The sequence below is a fragment of the Streptopelia decaocto genome (genome assembly GCF_964273445.1).
Source record: "Streptopelia decaocto genome assembly, chromosome: 3".
NCBI lineage: Eukaryota > Metazoa > Chordata > Aves > Columbiformes > Columbidae > Streptopelia > Streptopelia decaocto.
Window position 1 is genome coordinate 32,397,609 of NC_138656.1, and position 18,460 is coordinate 32,416,068.

Sequence of the window (18,460 nt, forward strand, 5' to 3'; positions counted from 1 at the left end):
TACTAATACCTTGTATCTGAAAGATCAAAATTGTTCAGGCTGATACTACTGTATACATTTGGTTAGTATTCACCTCTTGAATCAAGGTCAAAACCTTCTTTGTTGTCTAACTTGAAGTGACAGATCAGTTGCATGACCCATTTGTACCTATACACAGCTGAAATAGAAACATTATAAAACACACATTATTTTTCCTTAATATTATTTCAAATTACCTTGCTACAAATTCAGTGTACAGTCTAAAATAAATGCTTTTGTCACAAGTGTTTGTACTGACAACTACAGCCAAATTTCCACACAGAATGCAGGGAAAATACCCATTATTTTTAGAAAATTTTAGACCTATCGAATTGATCCAACAGTTGCTGTGTGCATTGCATGCCTAAATGTGACCTGGAAGCACAGGATTTAATGTGCATGCATATCTATATTGCTTATGTGCAATAAGGCTGCCACTTCTGAGAACTGAGAACTGTACATCTGCTTATTTGAGAATCCCATAAGAAATATGGATGAAGTAAGCTTCAGTATCTCTTCTGTACTCTATGACAGTGGGTCTGCACCTTTAGCACCCTTAGGTATTTCTTATTCTCAGTAATGTTGTGCTGTAATATTCTCATTCGAGGTCTTATCTTGACCAGGCATTCCTTTACAAGTTATTGTGCTGTCTTATTGCAACTGCAGTCTGCACATTGGTGGCAATGTATTGATAATGTCTAAGCATTATGATGAGCAACCAACTTCAGAAGTATTTAGCATCCTTTTCTTTTGAGAAGAGCACAACAAAACACAGCCAAGAGATTTATTTTTCCATTAAAGCTCCTGGATGCTGTAGAAACGAATGCTAATGGAGCCTCAAAACTTATGCGTGACAAACCACACACCTTATTGGAAGGGAGAGAAAGATCATTTAAATATCAAGTATAGTTTTATCTAATATTATGAACAAGATAAATGATGCAATAATAATCTCATGTAATCAAATAGTTAAAGGTATTTACTAAGCGTAGGCAAGAATCTGAGCTAGTAGGGGTTTCCTAACTAAGACCCTGCTACGTTACCATTCCATTAGATCAAGTGGCCTGAATGGGACATATTAAACTTGAAGCTGTCTTTTGGGTCTTCTCTTTCTTTTTTTTTTTTCACTATATTGTACTTGTATATTTAGAAACCAACAGAAAACTTATAGCCACAATAGTTTCAGAAACTTTCATGGCTTGAGTGCAGCTGACATGAAGGCAACACCTTCTATTTCATATGCCATGTATTTTCAGGAGCAAGTGTATAGATGGCTAGTTTCAAAGAAAAAAATTGAGGGAATTGAAGCATGAGTCTGTATTTAGCTAAAACAGCTCACAGAGACTGGAAAAATAGTTTCAATTCCCAGTTGTTCATTGAAAGTGAGTTAGTTTGAGCCGACAGTAAGCCAGCAGAACAATAAACAATACAATAATACAAAGAAAAGCAGCATACTGGTGGACACTTCTACTAAATTCAGCAATTAAAATAAAAAAAAAAAATATTCAACAAGATACACATGCCCTTAATCCCTCAAACTTGTAAAGTGCTGAAAATAGGACAGTTTGTTTCAATACCTGCTCATGACTAAATGGGTGATATTTTTAAAAAATGTATTACATTAGGATTAGGAGTAAATTGCTCTAAAACCCACAATATAAACCTTTCCAGACATTAGGGTACTTCCATCTTCTCCAGAGTTTCATTGTATATACCTGTCTTTGCTTTTGTATAAGGTACACAGGTGGTGTCCGGTGACAAACATAGGTTGACGTGGCCCAGGGAAGGAATAAGAAAGAAGAAGGGGAGAATTACTTGTGAGCCAAGCCTGAATAACAATGGCCAGTTCTTTATTAAAAAACTCAGCATATGCTCCAGCTTGAATGCAGTAAAACCCAAGTTTGCCAAAAGCTGCAAAGCTGATAAATAAAGCAGTAAAAATATTAAGTGGATACTGAAGTCAATTCTAAATTAGGTTACTTCAAGTGACTATAAATTTAAGCAGATAAACACAAGACTTTCCAGTGAAAAAATGAAAATCTTTGACTGCAAAAGTACAGCTGGAGGGCAGGGCACAATGTTATTTAAGGCACAAGACAATAAATCCTTAGGATTTTGACTTTTAGGATACACTCAGGTCAAGAAATATATGAGTGCCCCAGAGAGCATAAAGTTCAGGGTCACAGAGAGTTTCTTGCAAAATGTTCTGACTGTAGACAAGAATCTACCGGAGTATTTCTAGTTGCTGCCAGCTTGCAATAAACTGTGGTGATAACACTTGGTATGTCATGCTAGAAATAGTGTTTTTCATTGCTTGCCTCAATGCTTTGAAATAATGATCCCATCAGCAGGTGCTATCATTTCTTTCTGGTACAGTGTGATTTGTTGATGTGGAATGTGCTGTGAAATCCACTACTTCCTTGGTACAAAAATGGCCCTTTCATTAGAATAAAATCATTATATCTTAAAATGCCTCTTACAGTCTTGTTTAGGAAACCAACCAACCAACCAACAAACCAGCCACAAACCTTTATGATACAAACTGAGTGTCAACTCTAGCAGAGCTCTCACCCTCCTTTCTAAGCAGACAGCTCCTATCAATTAGATGCTGTGCCTCACTTCACCAAATGGGTCGTATCTGAAGATAAAATGAAAACAGTTCACCTAAGTATAAACGTAAAAGTTGCTAGCTATTTCACTACCCAATGCAGCACTGTTAAAATCTCTTCTTTATATCATGCAACTCAGTAGTCTGAAAAAAGACTTCACAATGTAGGATTCATAAGTTTGGCCACTCAGCTGTATGTGCATTTATGCTAATATAAAGGAACTCATACTCCTTACGAGTACATTGCTGACTTCTGCTAAAATAACTCTGTTGTATAGAACTGGATGGAGTCATGCCAACAGAAACTCTTAGCATACACGTAGGCAATGTTTTCCTAAACATGCACATCATACCTTCCCTGCACCCCTGAAACCTGGGTCTGCCTTATGGCAGGATCAAATGGCATCAACTGCATTTGTTTCTCAGGTGAAGTCACGGGGTCATTAAAAGTGCACCTGAAACTGCACATTAGCTGAATGGCTCATCTGAGCTGGTGCACTAAAAGCATAGAGCTAGACTGTACAATCAAGTTTCATATGAAAAACTGTCAAACAATTAATTAAAAGTCAACTCTGAGTGAACAAAGCAGCCAGAACATTGTGTTCTGTGCAGTTGCAGAAGTGATATCTAGTAATTCATATTTCAGTAGTAGTACCTCTGCACTTTTTAATGTATTTCAACTTTTTTAAAGTATATGAGCAAAAGTTGATCTCGTGAATTTTCAGCTTTTCTTTATTACATGTACTTCCTATATAGGTGGTTAATACATAGATAAAATTATTTGACGTTTCAATAAACAGTTTCTGTTTCTGCATGAGCAGGCAGATATGTACAATAAAAGGAAACTCTTTAGAGGCGTAAAAACCTGTAGCAAAAAGAAAGTATTTCTTCTTGAGTATCTTAAACTTGTGAGTAAATATTATACTTCCCACATTTTGTTGTCTATTCACTCAGTTGTTCAGATCATGTATTTTAAAATAACTGACCCTACCTATTGAGGAATGCTAACATTAGACACTCCACTAGACCATAGTTCTCTTTTGCTTGGAATGTTCATCTGTATATATTACAGTAGGCAGATTCAAAAAGGTCTAGTCTGTAGACCAGAATGCTATTTGGTTCACAAGCATGTTGTTGCAGTGAACAGGCATGACAAAAAGCTGAAATGGAGACTGCAAGAGCATGGGAGAAGCCGTCAGAGAACTTACAAAGCAGTGTCCACCTAGGCATGTTCTAGACTTGACTTACCACTGGACTTGACCTGTCCCTGTGATCAGATCTCTTCTGCTTTTGTGACTGGAACACATTGATGGATGTCTTAAGTTTAAGCCATTTACTTGATGAAAGATCTGATGCTATTTTTGCTGCTGGAGCCACATGAGCTTTCAGTGTACTCATCTCTTTCTGTACTGCATATATACAAAACTTCGTGCTGCTCGCCACCTTGTCCACAGCTCTGTTTATTGCTGTTATTACCAGTATTTTATTAGAGATACTGGGTGGAGCTGTATTCAGGGTGGAGGATGCTTGGGCCTTTGTGCCGTAGGGGTGATCGTCTCATATAAAAGGCTTTATGATTATTTCTGAGGGTAACTTCCAACCAAATAATCCCTTCTACAGAGTGTAATCAGCAGCAGAAAAACATTTTTCTTGGTCTTTTTACTTGATCAAGTAAAAGTTTTACTTGATCAAGTGATCAAGTTTTACCTAAGTTTGGCTGCCCTTTGAGAGCTAGTGTAAAAATATTTTTCCAAGTACAAAATGTCCAAATAAATCAGGGAAGGAAAGTTGCAATATTATGGCCTTGCATTACTCTGTAATGACTGGCAGAATTTTGTGATGTGTTTTCATGTAGGGAAGTTTCCACTTCAGAAACAGCATTAACATTTTAAGACGTTACTGTCTTGCACTTCGTTATAAGGGGCTGGACCTGCTACCTCCTGAACTCAGACATCATAACAGATTGTACAAATGGGCCAAATGTACTTCAGTGCACTCAGGAGAGTGCCTTTTAACCACTACTAAAGACAACTAAAGCTAAGCCTGGCTGGCTTTTTGTGGAAATCTGTTAAGGATGCTCACATGGTCTGTGAGCATGGCTCACTTGGGAGGCAGTAACTCCCTAAATTTCAGTTTGTTCCACAAGAGCACATTTCTCTCAAGCCTGGATGCTGCATATTCATGAGGGGCAGAACAAGTGTGGACCTTCAGGAGCTCTGCAGTGAGTGTCTCCCTTTGAGGTCCCTGTGTAGCTCTGCACTTTCCCACATTATGCCTTCTCCTGAGGATGAAATATGACAAATCAGAAAACCCTGGACCCCTGTAATCATTGGAAGATCTACTGCTTTCCTTAAAGGTTCTGGTGTAATTGTTATGGCCTTCTTATTATCTGTTGTGTTTGGTTACAACTTGTTGTACAAAGCCACTGCAATAGGATCTCCTCTGCTATGATGTTTGCACCTCCTGACTTGTGTGTTAACTTTAACATTCCAAGCAGCTTATTTTTTAAGTTTTGAGGGTACCCTCTCCACCACAAATACCTTCACCCTATCCTTCTTTTGTAACCTGCACATCCAACAATGTATGAAATGAGAATTATGCGTGGGGTTTGTCCACCTTGGCTGTCTGTATTAACATGCTTGACCTGAGTACTCTAAATGAAATAAAATGCTTTTCAGCTTCATCTATATAAAGCTACAGGGTGCTAAAACAAAAGATTAATGGTTTCAGCTGGCTTGCTGACAGGTGGAGAGGAGTCATTACTGCCCCTTTGTTCCAGACAGAATCCTTCTCCTTGAAGAGAGGGTGCACTCCTCAGGCCTCATGACAAGTTGATGCAGAATTTATTTTCTTGGCAGAAGTAGCAGTTGGGATGGAAACTTGCATGTATTGTACAGCAAATCTTTTGTTTCTTTCATTTTTCTTCAGTTAAAAAGGTTAAACATGTTTTCTTGGGAGTTTTAAACTATTCTCACTCATTCTAGAAATAGAAACTCTTGTCATACCTGTAGGTAACTTTACATTCCTGTCTCTGCTTAACGTATAAGCCATGATGGAAAGACTGGTTCGCTGTCTCTCAGAATAAGCATGTTGTATATTGAATGCTAACTGTCTCTGTTACAGGACAGGGAAATCCTAAGTTGCTTTCTTAGGTCAACTTAGTCTACTGTTAAGGTATTTCCTCAGTTCTCCTTTATCTTGAAAAATTTGTCACAGTTTTAGGACATTTTTCCCTATTTATACTAATTGTTGGAATTTATTGCTTACCGAAACTAATTTCTCCTTCAAGATTTGGCTTTTACTTTTCTTTCTTTTACTCTGTTTCTAGGTACCAGCACAGCTACTGTTGGATCTGTTTTTTCACAAAGACTTTGCTGTTCTGGTCTTGTCTTTATAGCCAAAACTGTCAGGTTAAATGCAGGTTTTATGGCAGGGTTTAGGCCAAAGACACCTTTTTAAATGGACTTGCAAACTCACTTTTATTCATATCTAAAATAAATATTGCAATCTCTAATGAAAAAAAAAAAATAAAAGCAGCTAATCACTAAAGTTATCGGGTGTCTCTTATACTAAGTAAGGCCTAAATAAGGAATTTGAAGAAACATTTCCAGAAGAGAGAAACTGTTAATGAGCCACTGTGCTGGTTTGACTGAAAATCCATTCATTTTCTTCATGCAGTTAGAAACCTTTCTTTTTCGTAGCTAGAACACTCATTATTTGGACTTAGTTTGAGAACAAGAAGATAACACTGCAGCAGAGTCAATGTTTTTAATTGCTCTGGTCTGAGAGCCAAGGACACTTTGAGCCCTCTGCCCACAGGTGTGAGGCATCAAGGAAGGGGGGCACAAATGGGGCAGAGCTTGACTGACATTCAGACTGATCATGAGAGTATTCCATCCCATTAGCATCATGCTCCAGATTTAAGAGTGGGGCCTTCTGGTTTGTTGCCCCCTTTTTTCTTCTGTTCTTCTCTCTCTCCCTCTTTCTCTTGTGTGAGTTGTTCTTTTTCTCTTTGCTCTTTTTTGTCACACCCAGAGTTCTGTGCAGGATGTTTATGTCAGCTTTTTACCATTTTGCAGAGGCCTCTGACCCTTTCTGCCTTTTTCCTCTCTTTTCTCTTTCTGGGATTGGCTTTGGGAACAGGTGCCATTTCCTGGGATCGGCTGCTCAGCGTGTTCATGAGGAATTGCCTTGAGTATCTTTTATTTCTGTTTTATATATATGCTTACTAGTAGTGTATTAGTATTTTGTTATTTTATTAAACTTTGTTTATCTCAATCCAGTTTTCTCCTTTCCCTTTTGATTCTTTCCCCTGTTGGGGGGTTGAGGGGAGGTGAGGAAGGGGTGAGTGAGCAGCTATCTTGGTTGTATTGCTAGCTCGGGTTAAACCACGACAGCCACGTATCATTAGCTTCCTCTTAAAAAATAGGTTTTATTGTAATTAAAAGGTGCTTCTTTTGACGTCATATGGTCATTGTTTACATCTAGTAACTTCTCCTACAGCTGTTTCCAGTCCTTCTGAAGAGCTAAATGCACTTGATCCAGTAGAAGAGCAACTTCGAACACAAATTGAAGAGGAAAAAAAAAGGTATTCCTTCTGCCTTAAAATTCTGCCAAGCTTCAGAAGATAAACTACACTGATAGTATATTCCAATTGCAATTCTGCACAAACAGCTATCCTCAGGGTTTTCTCTGACATTTGTAAAATGTCAGCTTTATGGTTCACTAATAGTTTTTAAATTTGTTTATATGCTATTGGATTGTCTGTAAGATGCCCCAGTATGTGAATGAGGAATATTTATGTTTGGGCTAATGGCTAAAAACAATTTTAAAAAATAGCTTAATATCCTCCCTGAGGATTAGTGTTAGAAACTTGTTTGAATCCAAATATATTGTGAACCTTTTTGGTTGATTCAGAAATGTCCTGCTTTCCCTGACCTAAGGAAAATCTTTAGGCTATATAGGATTGACTAAGTGTAAATAATACGTAGAATATGCGTTGGTTAACCAATCCTTCTGTTTGCTCTAATGTTGCTGTAGCCAGGAAGATAAAAGAAAATAGATGCAAGGGTATCACTTCTAAGTATTTTGCTAGCATTTATGGTATGTGCAATCTGTGAGGAAACTTCTCGCTATTTCATACAAATGGTAAAGCTCCAACTACATGTTAGCCAAGAGGCCTCATTAATGAAGCTTCCATCTGAAAGGGGAATCAGCACCCAGCTCCTGTCTAAATCCAGGCTCTGGTGACCAGTTGTGGTAACATGCTGAGGAATCAAGAGAAATAATTGTCATATTTGAGTGTGTATTTTAATTGTTAATCAATATTGATCACACTTGAATGTCAGTAATTTCTTTAGTGAAATAAAAGCTTTGTGGGATAAATTTCTTGTACTTACTGTCCAGTGAAGTTCTCCTAAAATGTGACATGTCCCTTCCTACCTCACCTCTGTCTGTGTCTCCTGCATCCATAATTATTATGTATTCTTTTGTAGTTTAAATCTGTGAGTGTTCTAGGTAAGATAAAGCTTTGGTTCAGATATGTGTTGGAATATCTGTAATGCAATTTCTTCTTCTTATATTAGTTATAAAACGATGTTCAATCGCTTGAAAGGGCTGAAGGTAGAGATTGAGCACCTGCAGCTTCTTATGGAAAAAGCCAAGATGAAGCTGCAAAAAGACTTTGAAGTCTGGTGGTCTGAAGAGGCACAAAAGCTACAGGTATGAAAACACTTTATATTTCTTACATTCTCATGTAAATTACCATCTTCAATCATTTCTTAAAGAAGTAGTTAATTGACTAGATAGAAAGGAGTATGGAGAATGGGATTTTGACCTGATTCACCCATGCTTATGTCAACGTGAATCAGACAAAGCTAATGTGAATTATGCTCATAGGAAGATAACACAAACAAAGAAAAACCCTTGCTTTCTGCTCTATTTTGTGTTTTGACATTTCCCTAAACAACTTGATTGAAAACCAAGAGTGGACCCAAAAAGTCTGAAGGAACATAAAACAAATAGAGGAGATGGGAAAAAAATAAGCTCTCTTACTGCTGGCAAAACTACATTTTCATCAGGTTTATGACATGTTTATTGGAAGATGGCAGTCATAACTGTAATATGGACAAATCCCAGAAACTATAATTAGTTTTCAGCTTCCTTTTTTTGCAAAGACTCTGGTAACCTTTCTGCTTTCCTAAGCTCCCAGAGGGTCAGCATCTCCTAACACGGAGTGCCTCCCCTCACTCTAGCTGAGGTCCACCACTGCCATCATAGCCTGTTTAAGAACCCAGCAGAAACAGAGTGCTCTAATTTCATTACTTGTGTAAAAACAAAACAAACAAACAAACACAACAACAACAACAAAAACTAAAGAGATGTCATTTTTAAAAATATATTAGAAGTTCATAACGCAGTCAGTCAGTAAGCTACACCATTTCACACAAACAGCAGACAGTACTAGAGGGTCTGGAGGAGCATCAACTGAAACAACAACATTGCTTTCTTATGCTCCCCTTCAGACACTTTTTAAAATGTCTTTCAAGTAGTCACATGGCATCACACTGCAAAGCACTGCCATGAAATGCACATCAGCCTAATGAGAAAGAGTGTTGTGTGCAGTCCATCCCATATCATTTATTATTAACTGGAAGAGAAGATTTACTCCTTGGGGATAAACTGTTATAAACAAAGAAATGTTTAGCCAGTATTTTGTTTCATTCTTATGAGTATAAATTTAAACTGTATTTTTAAGGAAACAGCCTAAAATAAATATGGAACTTAACATGAGGAAGTTGTTGATCCATAAAGTGTCACCTAACTAGCTTAACTTCAAGTAATCATTGCAAAATCCTTCTCAGGTTAAAATCTCTAACCGTATTAGTGGCAGAGAGGATGTTTTAGTCACCCTCCTGTCTAAATATTTAGGCTTTTCAAAGCATTTCAAATAATATTGTTGAATCTGCTGGAGCATATTTTTCTCTACCCCTTAACAGGAGAAGTCCTGTATTCAGCTTCTCATGATTCATCAGAAGAAGATTAGAAAACTAAAAAAAAATAATTGGGATTGATTTATTGGATCTTGACCTATCTATACATCTGAGCTCCCTGAGAAACTCAGGAAACACACGGTGTCACATATTAAAAACTTGTAACTTGAGCTTAAAAATACTTGAACCAATCCTAAACATTTTCTCTTCATTCAGAAGTGTTTGTCCAAGCGAAGAAAATACTGTGTGATTCAGACTCCGTGTTTTCTGAATGAGTCATTGCCTACCTTATTATTGCTGAGACCTGTAGGCCAATATTAAGCACTCTAAAAAAATCTTATCCTACATAATTTTGTTTTTCAATCTAAACCCAGCAGGAAAAGCCAGAGATGGTTAGCTCATCAAATACTGTGACTGTTTATCCTCAGCTTAGAAAACCCTCACAACATCTATCAATTAACAGGTAAATTGGTCATTTTTTCTTCCTTACTTATAAGAAAATGCAGGTTTAGTAGAAGTACATTTCACCAGAATGCTTTCGCAAATATCGCACTCAAACACCATGCTCTCAGTTACAAGACAAATAACTGTTTAGAAAACAAATTGTTATCATTCCATTATTTTGCAGTCATATTGAAGGTATTTTATTGTAACTCGGTTCTTTTGACTTGTTGATCTTGAGAGCCTGGAAACGTGTCACTAGGGACCCTATGACATTGATGAGGAAAACAAGCCTGTCATCAATTTTGTTATATGAGGAGATTATATATCCCGTGCACGCACCCACCCACCCCCCCCCCCCCCCCACACACACACATAAAAAAAAAAAAAAAAAAAATCATTTCATCCATAGCCTAGATAGATTTGCAGTTGAGTTGTTCTGGTGCTACATTTATGCAGCATATTATTTCACAATGAAATTGCATTTGATACTGTAAAACCCTGGTGCATCCTCTGCAGCAGAAAAATATAATCATCATCAGTCGTTTCTGGTTATATGACTTGGATGCCTAGGTATCTCAGGGCACAGACACAGTCCTTCTAGAAAATTGAAGTTAAGCCCCTAAATCACATAGTTTTTAAGAACTGCCAAATCAATGAAAAAATATTCAGGAAATCCTAAAGCAGAACTATGATGTGAAGTTCCTGAATGTTGTTAAATTGCATAGTAGGTAGTAACATCACACATCCTTTCTAGCTCTTGTAATATGTAAGTGTAATAAAGTCTGGAATATTGTTAACATTAAATATTATATTGATTTAGTTGAATTACGCTGAGTCTTGAGGTTATTTTCATCCATTTAAGGCAGGTACAAATGGTATGAGACTCAAGGAGTTAAAGAGAAACATACAGTAAACCTGGAGCTATTCATTTGAAAATGACGTATACTCTTGGGCACAATATCTTCTGCAAAACTGAACCTGGCACAGTGTAATACAGTAAAATTTTAGTCATAAATTTCTTCCCTTTTTCAAGTTCTCTGCCAGAAATATCAATTCATCAGCCAACAATGAATAAACTACTGCAGAGTTTGAAAAGCAAGAACTTGCCAATCCTGCCATCTACTGGAAAAAGCCTAAAACTGAGTAGTTCAGTGTTTCCGCTTTCTCCAAGACTGGCGCTGGGTCTGGCAGCATACACAACAACTGGGGAAAGGAGAGAGTCCCCAGACATCCCGTGGCAGAGCTCTGCTTTCCTGGTGGAGATGGTCTCTGATAACATTGTCTGCAGGGACAGGAATGCACAACAGCTGCTTGCAATATATTTGGCTACCATCAACGAGCCACATCCCAAAGTCCTCACTGAGTTCTCATCCAGTCTCCCACTGATTTCAGTAATAATTTTGCCTGACAAAAGAAAGAGTGGAAAATTAGCTAAGGCCTTACTTGGCTAAGTTTGGGAACTAAATATACCATTACAAACTGTACATCAGATACATACATCAAAGTGCTTTACAAACCCTGCTTACAAGGCAAATACCAAAAGTGTCATCATTATGAGCTTACTTGTAATTCTTTCATAGCTACATTCTCTGCATAAACCTGATCATCACATGGATTCAACTGAAAGTCCTCTTTCAGTAAATGACAAGTGCTTTATATAGATAAAAAGTCTTGAAAAACAACTTCTTCATAGTTACTTAGCATGTATTAATATTCCCTCCAGAAGGGCTACATTCTTTCCATCATTTCTGTTCTCATTCCAGCTTTTCAGAGACCACAAGAGTCAGCCCCAGTGAAGATCCAGCTGGGAAAAACAATTCAATGATTTCTAGTAACCCAATTTCTAAAACAAGGTAAGAAGGGTACCTGGGCTATTCAGAGGAAAAAAGCAAACCATAAGTAATATAATGCCTAGATAATCCTTTATCGATCTCTTTAACAATCTTCTTGAAAAACAAAACAAAACAACAAAAACCCACAAAAAAGCTGAAATTGCAGATTTTCTTCCAACTTCCAAAACAACACCAAAGCTGCCCGTAGCTTTACACCATGTAGCTGCATTATCAGCATTAAAGAGGTGGTTTCTTGTTTGACCTGAAGCTTTTTTCCCCATGAGCTTATGAATCCACATGACTGTGTCTTCTCAGCAATAGAAAGTGAGTCTAAAAGAGCAAATAAAAAAAATTGAAAGGCAGAGAGATCAGAGCATGTAAGTATTGCAGAATGTAGTGACTACACAGTGTTTTTTCATTCTCATGGTTTTGTCCTTAAAATATTTTGAGTCTTCCTCCTACAAATTATTCTAATAAAATAAAATAACACCAGCAGCCTAGGTATGTCAGACTTGACAAAGGTTATATCTCACATTTTCTCAAAAGAGGTACTTCTTTATGAAAATGAGCTTAACAGCTTAACAGAAACTACTTTTTTTTTTTTTTTTTTGACAGCTTCTCTATTTTTTCTAATGTGCTCATTTCCATGTTGTTTTCTCCCACCAGAACATCATGCCAAGTCAGTATACTTTCAGAAGTTACATTCTTATTGTGCTCTGCACTTCTGGCTATTAAGACCCTTAGGAAAATAGGGTTAAGTTACTATTTTTCCTACTGCATTCATAAGAACAAATCACAAGGGGATTTTCTTTCATTTTCCAAAACAATCAATTTCTAGAACAGTGGAAAATCATGGAAAACTTCATCCCCCAAAGCCTAATGTTTTAAATTGCATTTGCACTTAAGGAAAACAGAAGAAAAAGAGAAGCTAAAATAGAATTTAGACAGTATCTTCTCAAATATATTGTGTATTTTTTATTTATTATATTGTTGCTAATCAAATTAAAATCAATGAGAGAATAGTCATTTACTGGTGTTCTGAGACCACCTTGTAAATTGCATTAAAATAAATATTTTATTAACGTCATAGTAATTTCTTTTTTTTTTTTTCATTTTGATTCACTAGTCCAGCAACTGAGAATTAGTAGCACAAAGACAGGATATCAAACTTCTGGTTTATGTCAGACACACTTACATTCTACTGCAATAGTCAGTAAGGAACAGTGGAAATAACTTTAATTACAAAAGTAGGATATGAAAAAAAAAAACAACACCGCTTCCCTCTAGTTCTACTTGTCCTTTCATATTGTAACTTTTGTCACTGTATTTCTCATTTCACTATTAGTGCTTAATCTTTAACTGAAGCTAACGACACAGGGCCAAATTCTTAGCTTGCTTAGTTGAATAGAACAGCTTCATTGTACTACATCATGTTACACCACCAGAGGGTCTATCAAAAGCAGAGGTAAGTCAGTGATTTAACTGATACAAGATCGCAGCTGGGACTGGAGACTCAGCAGCACAAAGGAGTTGCCTCTGTCAGCAAATGTCATAAATGTCATGATTGTTTACTTCTATGTCTGTTATTCTATCTTAATTTCCTTAATAGGAATTCTATCTTAATAGGCAAAAAATATATTGACCTGTTTGAATAAATAGCAGCACGTTTTCCTGAAGTAAACAAACACATGGCATAGTCACATCCATAATTTCATTGGTAAACTCACTATATTACACTTTTCCACTTGGCAGAAAGTCTTTGGCACAGCAGTAAAATATTTTTAAGCCTTCGTGAGAGGTTTTATAGCTGATCAGCATGTAGCCCTACAATACTAAAAAGATATTGGCTAATCTTAAGAATCCGCATAACAGCATTAAGAAGTCCTGAGATTGATTTTGCTCTGAATTGTGCCATCTCTAACAATTTGTATGGAAAACAAAGTCCTTCATGCTGAAAAAAGAGATGAGATAATGGAATAGAAAAATGACCTTCTTACTCAGTTGGGACCACAAGTATACTTTCTTATTTCAGGACTCCAGGAAGTTCAAGCACATCTATTCCTCTGACTGGAGACAGCCAGGCTGATGCTGACATCCTAGCTTTCATGAAAGCAAGACAGAACATCCTGCAAAAGAAAGGTAAACCCTGCCAAAAACCAGGAAGCCAAACCAAAATCTCCAGTACAGCATTTTAAAGCCAAAATAGCTTTACTCCACATTTATACTGACTCAAGTGAGAACTGATTCTGACTGAAGTTATATTACATTATGTTCTCAGCCATTCTAAACACTTTAGGTCCTTCACATGTATTTATTTTAGTAGCTCAATGCTGCAGTGTAAAACTATGAAGGCTGTCTGTTTTTCTCAGCCACCAGCAGTGAACTTTCTGGGGCATGCACGTCTGTGCAACCTGCACAGTGTATTTCTTTACACTGAAGTAAATGCATTTGAATGTGGTCTCTTGATGATTAAGATACTTCCAAAATTTTCTCCAGTTTTCTAGGTAGTTTTCTTTAAACTACCTGTCCTGGTTTTCAGCTGGAAAAATTTATCTGTAACAGTTGACACCAAATAAAGATTGCAGGCAGGAGGCAGAAAGCAATAAATTCACAATGGTTGCACTGCAAGGTAGACTAAAAGTAATTCATCGCAATAAAGAAAAATGACTTGTGATTTTCTTTTTCTGTTTTGTTTGGTTTTGGTTTTGTTTTTTGTTGCATGTGGGGTTTTGGTTTAGGTTTTTTGGGGGATTTTTTTGTTGTTTTTTTTTTAATAATAGTTTTTAGTAGCAGCAACCAATTAGTCAGGAGCTGAAAGCAGTAGCGGTTGCTGAAGCAATAACTTTCCATCAGCACCTGAGTGCTGATGGCAGCATTATCCAGCAAGCTATCAGCACCTGGCAGATGGTGTTAGCACTGTCACAAAGTGGGGTTTTGGTATCACATTGCTTATCAGAAAACTGTCAGATAAACACACAGCAACTGAAAAAACAGCCTCCCTGCACTCATCCAAAGCAAACACTTAGTACACTCAGGCTTTGGGATCCCTTTTGTCTTTATTTAGAAAAGCTGTTGCCAGGTCTTCTGCAAATGAAATTAAATTGAGTTTACAGGCTTCTCTCAAGAAGAAGGTTGGAGATGTCTTACAACAAATGTTTCAGGCCTTTAGAATGTCAAAAGCTGATTCATTCTGTGGAGTACAGTAATCTAACTAACAAGCACATCTTGTCATGTGATCATCTCCTAAATCATACTGTATCAGAAATGTCTCTCTCAAATGCCTTTTCCATCCTGATTGTTTTTCAGCCACAGGTTATTACCTAGCATCATCCCTCAGTTTCAGAAGGCACTAGGCATTATTAACATTGGCAACTCTTAGGCCCCAGGTTGTAAAAGGTGTTCTTGCAGAACAGAGGAGATCTGAAGTTCAGTTAGACAAGATGGACTACATGCTGCCCTAAGTAGCTGAAAAGGAATGGAGTAGCGTTTGGTCATCTGGGCAGTGGGCTGGATGGCACAACCAATCACTAAGCACAGGCAGGGGAACAAAAAGTAAAGACACTTCATAAGTATGACTGGCATGTTACAAACACATAGGGACCTGATGTGTCATAGATAAGAGACAGATCAACAGCAAGTTCTGAGAAGCATTTGGAGTCAAGCTAGCAGATAACAGAAAGATTTTCTTCCTTGACTGCATGTGAGGAAAGGGAAAACATCCTAAATTTGAAGGATGGAGCCATGGATAGCAGGAACTATTGATCAAAAAAGCCTGTGAATTCTGATTTAGCAAGATGAAGAAGGGTAAAACCTATGGACTACTAAGGAAGTACTTTGTGCTTCATCACCATAGTGAAAACTGAGGACATTTATGAGTTGCTGTGGTAGCCTTTTTAACTGGGAGAAGTGGGCTAAAAGGGTCCACTGTTGCCATATATGTGATAGTGGTATGTGTTCGCTTTCCCTGTGAGCGCATCACTTCACTCTTACCTGACTTGTTCCTAGTCTAAAAGGAGACGAGAGGAACAGTAATTGCTATAGTGTTTGTGCATCTTTGGCTGTAAGGGGTTTGCAGAAACTATTGCATCCAAACTGGAAGGTTTTCTCTTTTTGGGTAGGGATGGGGACTTGATTTTGTTTATAAGGAAAAAGTATCAGAGGCACAGTTAAGCAGAAAGGAAGAGCAGAAGGGGGAATGTATTCTGACTGAATACTTTGGGGAAAAAGATTATGTATTATCAGTCTCATACATAACTTTTTCTCAATAAATCTCAAACATATACAAGATAGAACATAGATAAATGATTTGCCCAGAGCCACTGAGTCAGACAGCTCCATCTAGGAACTAAGTGTGCTGAGTCCCATTACAGTGCTCTGTTGTCTCCTTCCCAAACTCTGTTCAACTGAGATATTCAATAAGCATTTCTGCACTTGCACACAAATGTATTCACTCCCTGCATGATTATTACACACAGAGGGCCCTGCAGGAAACTATATGAAAAAAGCACAGGCTCAGCCAAACCAAAGTCCACTAGGCCTAAAATATGTCAACATGCTTATTGCTCTTTCCTTTATTGATCCTGACCCTTTTAAACTCTTATAGCAGTATCTTAGAAGCAAACTGAGGGCCCCACTTTACATCAGCTGGGAAAAAAAAAAAAAAAAAAAAAGGTGAAAAAAGGTGTGCAGAAGCCAACAGAGTGGAAAATATGTTTCATAAACAGAAAGCATGGGAATGCTCAATATCCTTAGTGACAGTAATGCAGGAGGGGGAATGAGATGTCTCACAGATTACCTCAGAGTTTGTAGGTCGTTACCATTTGCTTTCTAAACAGAGATAAATTAAAGCAGGTACATTCAGAGATGCTCACTGGGGTTGGTAAAGCACTGTAATAACTACATTGGAAAGCTTTTTACAAACGGCTACTCTGCAAACATATGCTTTTGTTGCCTTGTGCAGTCTTGAGGTAGAGAAATTAAAATGCAGAAGAGTAGATGAATGATTTTTTTTGTCTTACATTTTTTTTTTCCTTTCGTTGTACGTTTCTGAAGTTCAATTTTTAAACTGACAACTCAACCAAAAATATAGTTTAATGTATTCTTTATGTCCTTTCAGGCTTGGGGAACAAATGAAATTCTTCTTGCAGTCTACTATTTCCTTTTAGAAAAAAAGACCTTTATTCTTTGCCTTCCTCTTCTGTATAGAAACAGGTATGAATAACTACTTTAGATGTACAGATTTAGTTGTTAAAGATATAGAAGTGATTTGTCTTTGACAGCAAAATCCATTTCTCCAGTGAATAGTATTTGAATATTTGCACTCAGTATCTTCAGCTTACATTAAAATTAAGCAAAACTGAAACAACCAATCAGGAGTTTGCCAAATATGTTTCTTTATTGAGAACTCATTGTATGATTTCTAAATGTTAAAATTATCTAATGTCTTAATGCTCTTCTACATTTTTAATCTGGGGAACACTTGTTTCTACTGATGGTATTTTTGTTTGCATAGATTTGCAGAAGGCTATATTAATTTCAGCTAGTCAGCATCCAGAGACTTCTGTGTAAAAGTCATAGTTACAAAAAGTTACAAAAGTCTATACAATTTCATTTGAGTACTTTTGCTGATTTTTTTTTCTCCAAGAAATAGTAGTTTTCATATCAGATTATTAGAATACTGAGACTGCATTGTAATATGAACATAAATTTTTATTAGAAAGGAATTCTAGAGTTTAAAAAAATCCCAATTGTTTTTCTTTCATTTGAATATATTAAATATTATGCAAAGTATATACCCTCCCAGAATATACAGGTTTCAGAAGAAACTCTGACACTTGAAAAGCTTAAAGGGCAAATAGTCATAAAACACAAATCAGATGTGAAAATTTAAATGCACTTATATATTATATACAATGTACGTCCACTATTGACTCAGTACTACTTTATTGAATAATATTTGGTTCTGCAACAGCTTATTTTACACATCAGACTAAGACAAATAAAAAAAATGCAATACAAAATGCAGTCAATTTCTCTGAGATATACCTACTTCTAGATTTAGGCCATCATTTTTCATGCTAGTGATAGGCTTATATGGATGCATGCAGAAGGGTTTGTGTTGTTCACATAGAAATACAGTGATATGTTGGCAGAATCATACATCATTCTCAAGGATGTGTATTTCCTTAAGTTGCTGATACTTAGTTCAGTGGCAAGTTCCTAATTATTTGGAAGTACATGATGCATTAGTATTTTCTAACCTACAGACGATATACATTTATCAATTTAACAACCAAGAAGCAATCAATTAAGAAATATTACAGTTATATCTTTTTCTGCATTTTGATTTTCTGTAAAAATCAGCACAGCTACCACATAAATTGGTAACCTTTATGCAGAATTTAGGATGTACAATGTTCTCTTTCTCCTCTACTCTGCCCTGGTGAGACCACTTCTGGAATATTGTGTCCAGTTCTGAGCCCCTCAGTTCAGGAAGGACAGGGAACTGCTGGAGAGAGTCCAGCTCAGGGCAACAAAGATGATTAAGGGAGTGGAGCATCTCCCTT

The 18,460-nt window shown here is 36.9% G+C and overlaps 1 protein-coding gene across 1 annotated transcript in view; it reads left to right on the top strand.

Moving 5' to 3' along the window:
* KIF6 (kinesin family member 6) overlaps positions 1-14,089 on the top strand; it is a gene marked incomplete at its 3' end in the record, with an annotated part of 147,333 nt that extends 133,244 nt beyond the window's left edge. Inside the window, exons 17-21 of the mRNA XM_082048141.1 lie at positions 7,130-7,214; positions 8,212-8,347; positions 9,993-10,081; positions 11,826-11,915; positions 13,927-14,089. Coding sequence (XP_081904267.1) covers positions 7,130-7,214; positions 8,212-8,347; positions 9,993-10,081; positions 11,826-11,915; positions 13,927-14,089 — 563 coding nt within the window. The remainder of the gene's footprint in view (positions 1-7,129; positions 7,215-8,211; positions 8,348-9,992; positions 10,082-11,825; positions 11,916-13,926) is intronic.
* Between the last annotated feature and the right edge of the window lie 4,371 nt (positions 14,090-18,460).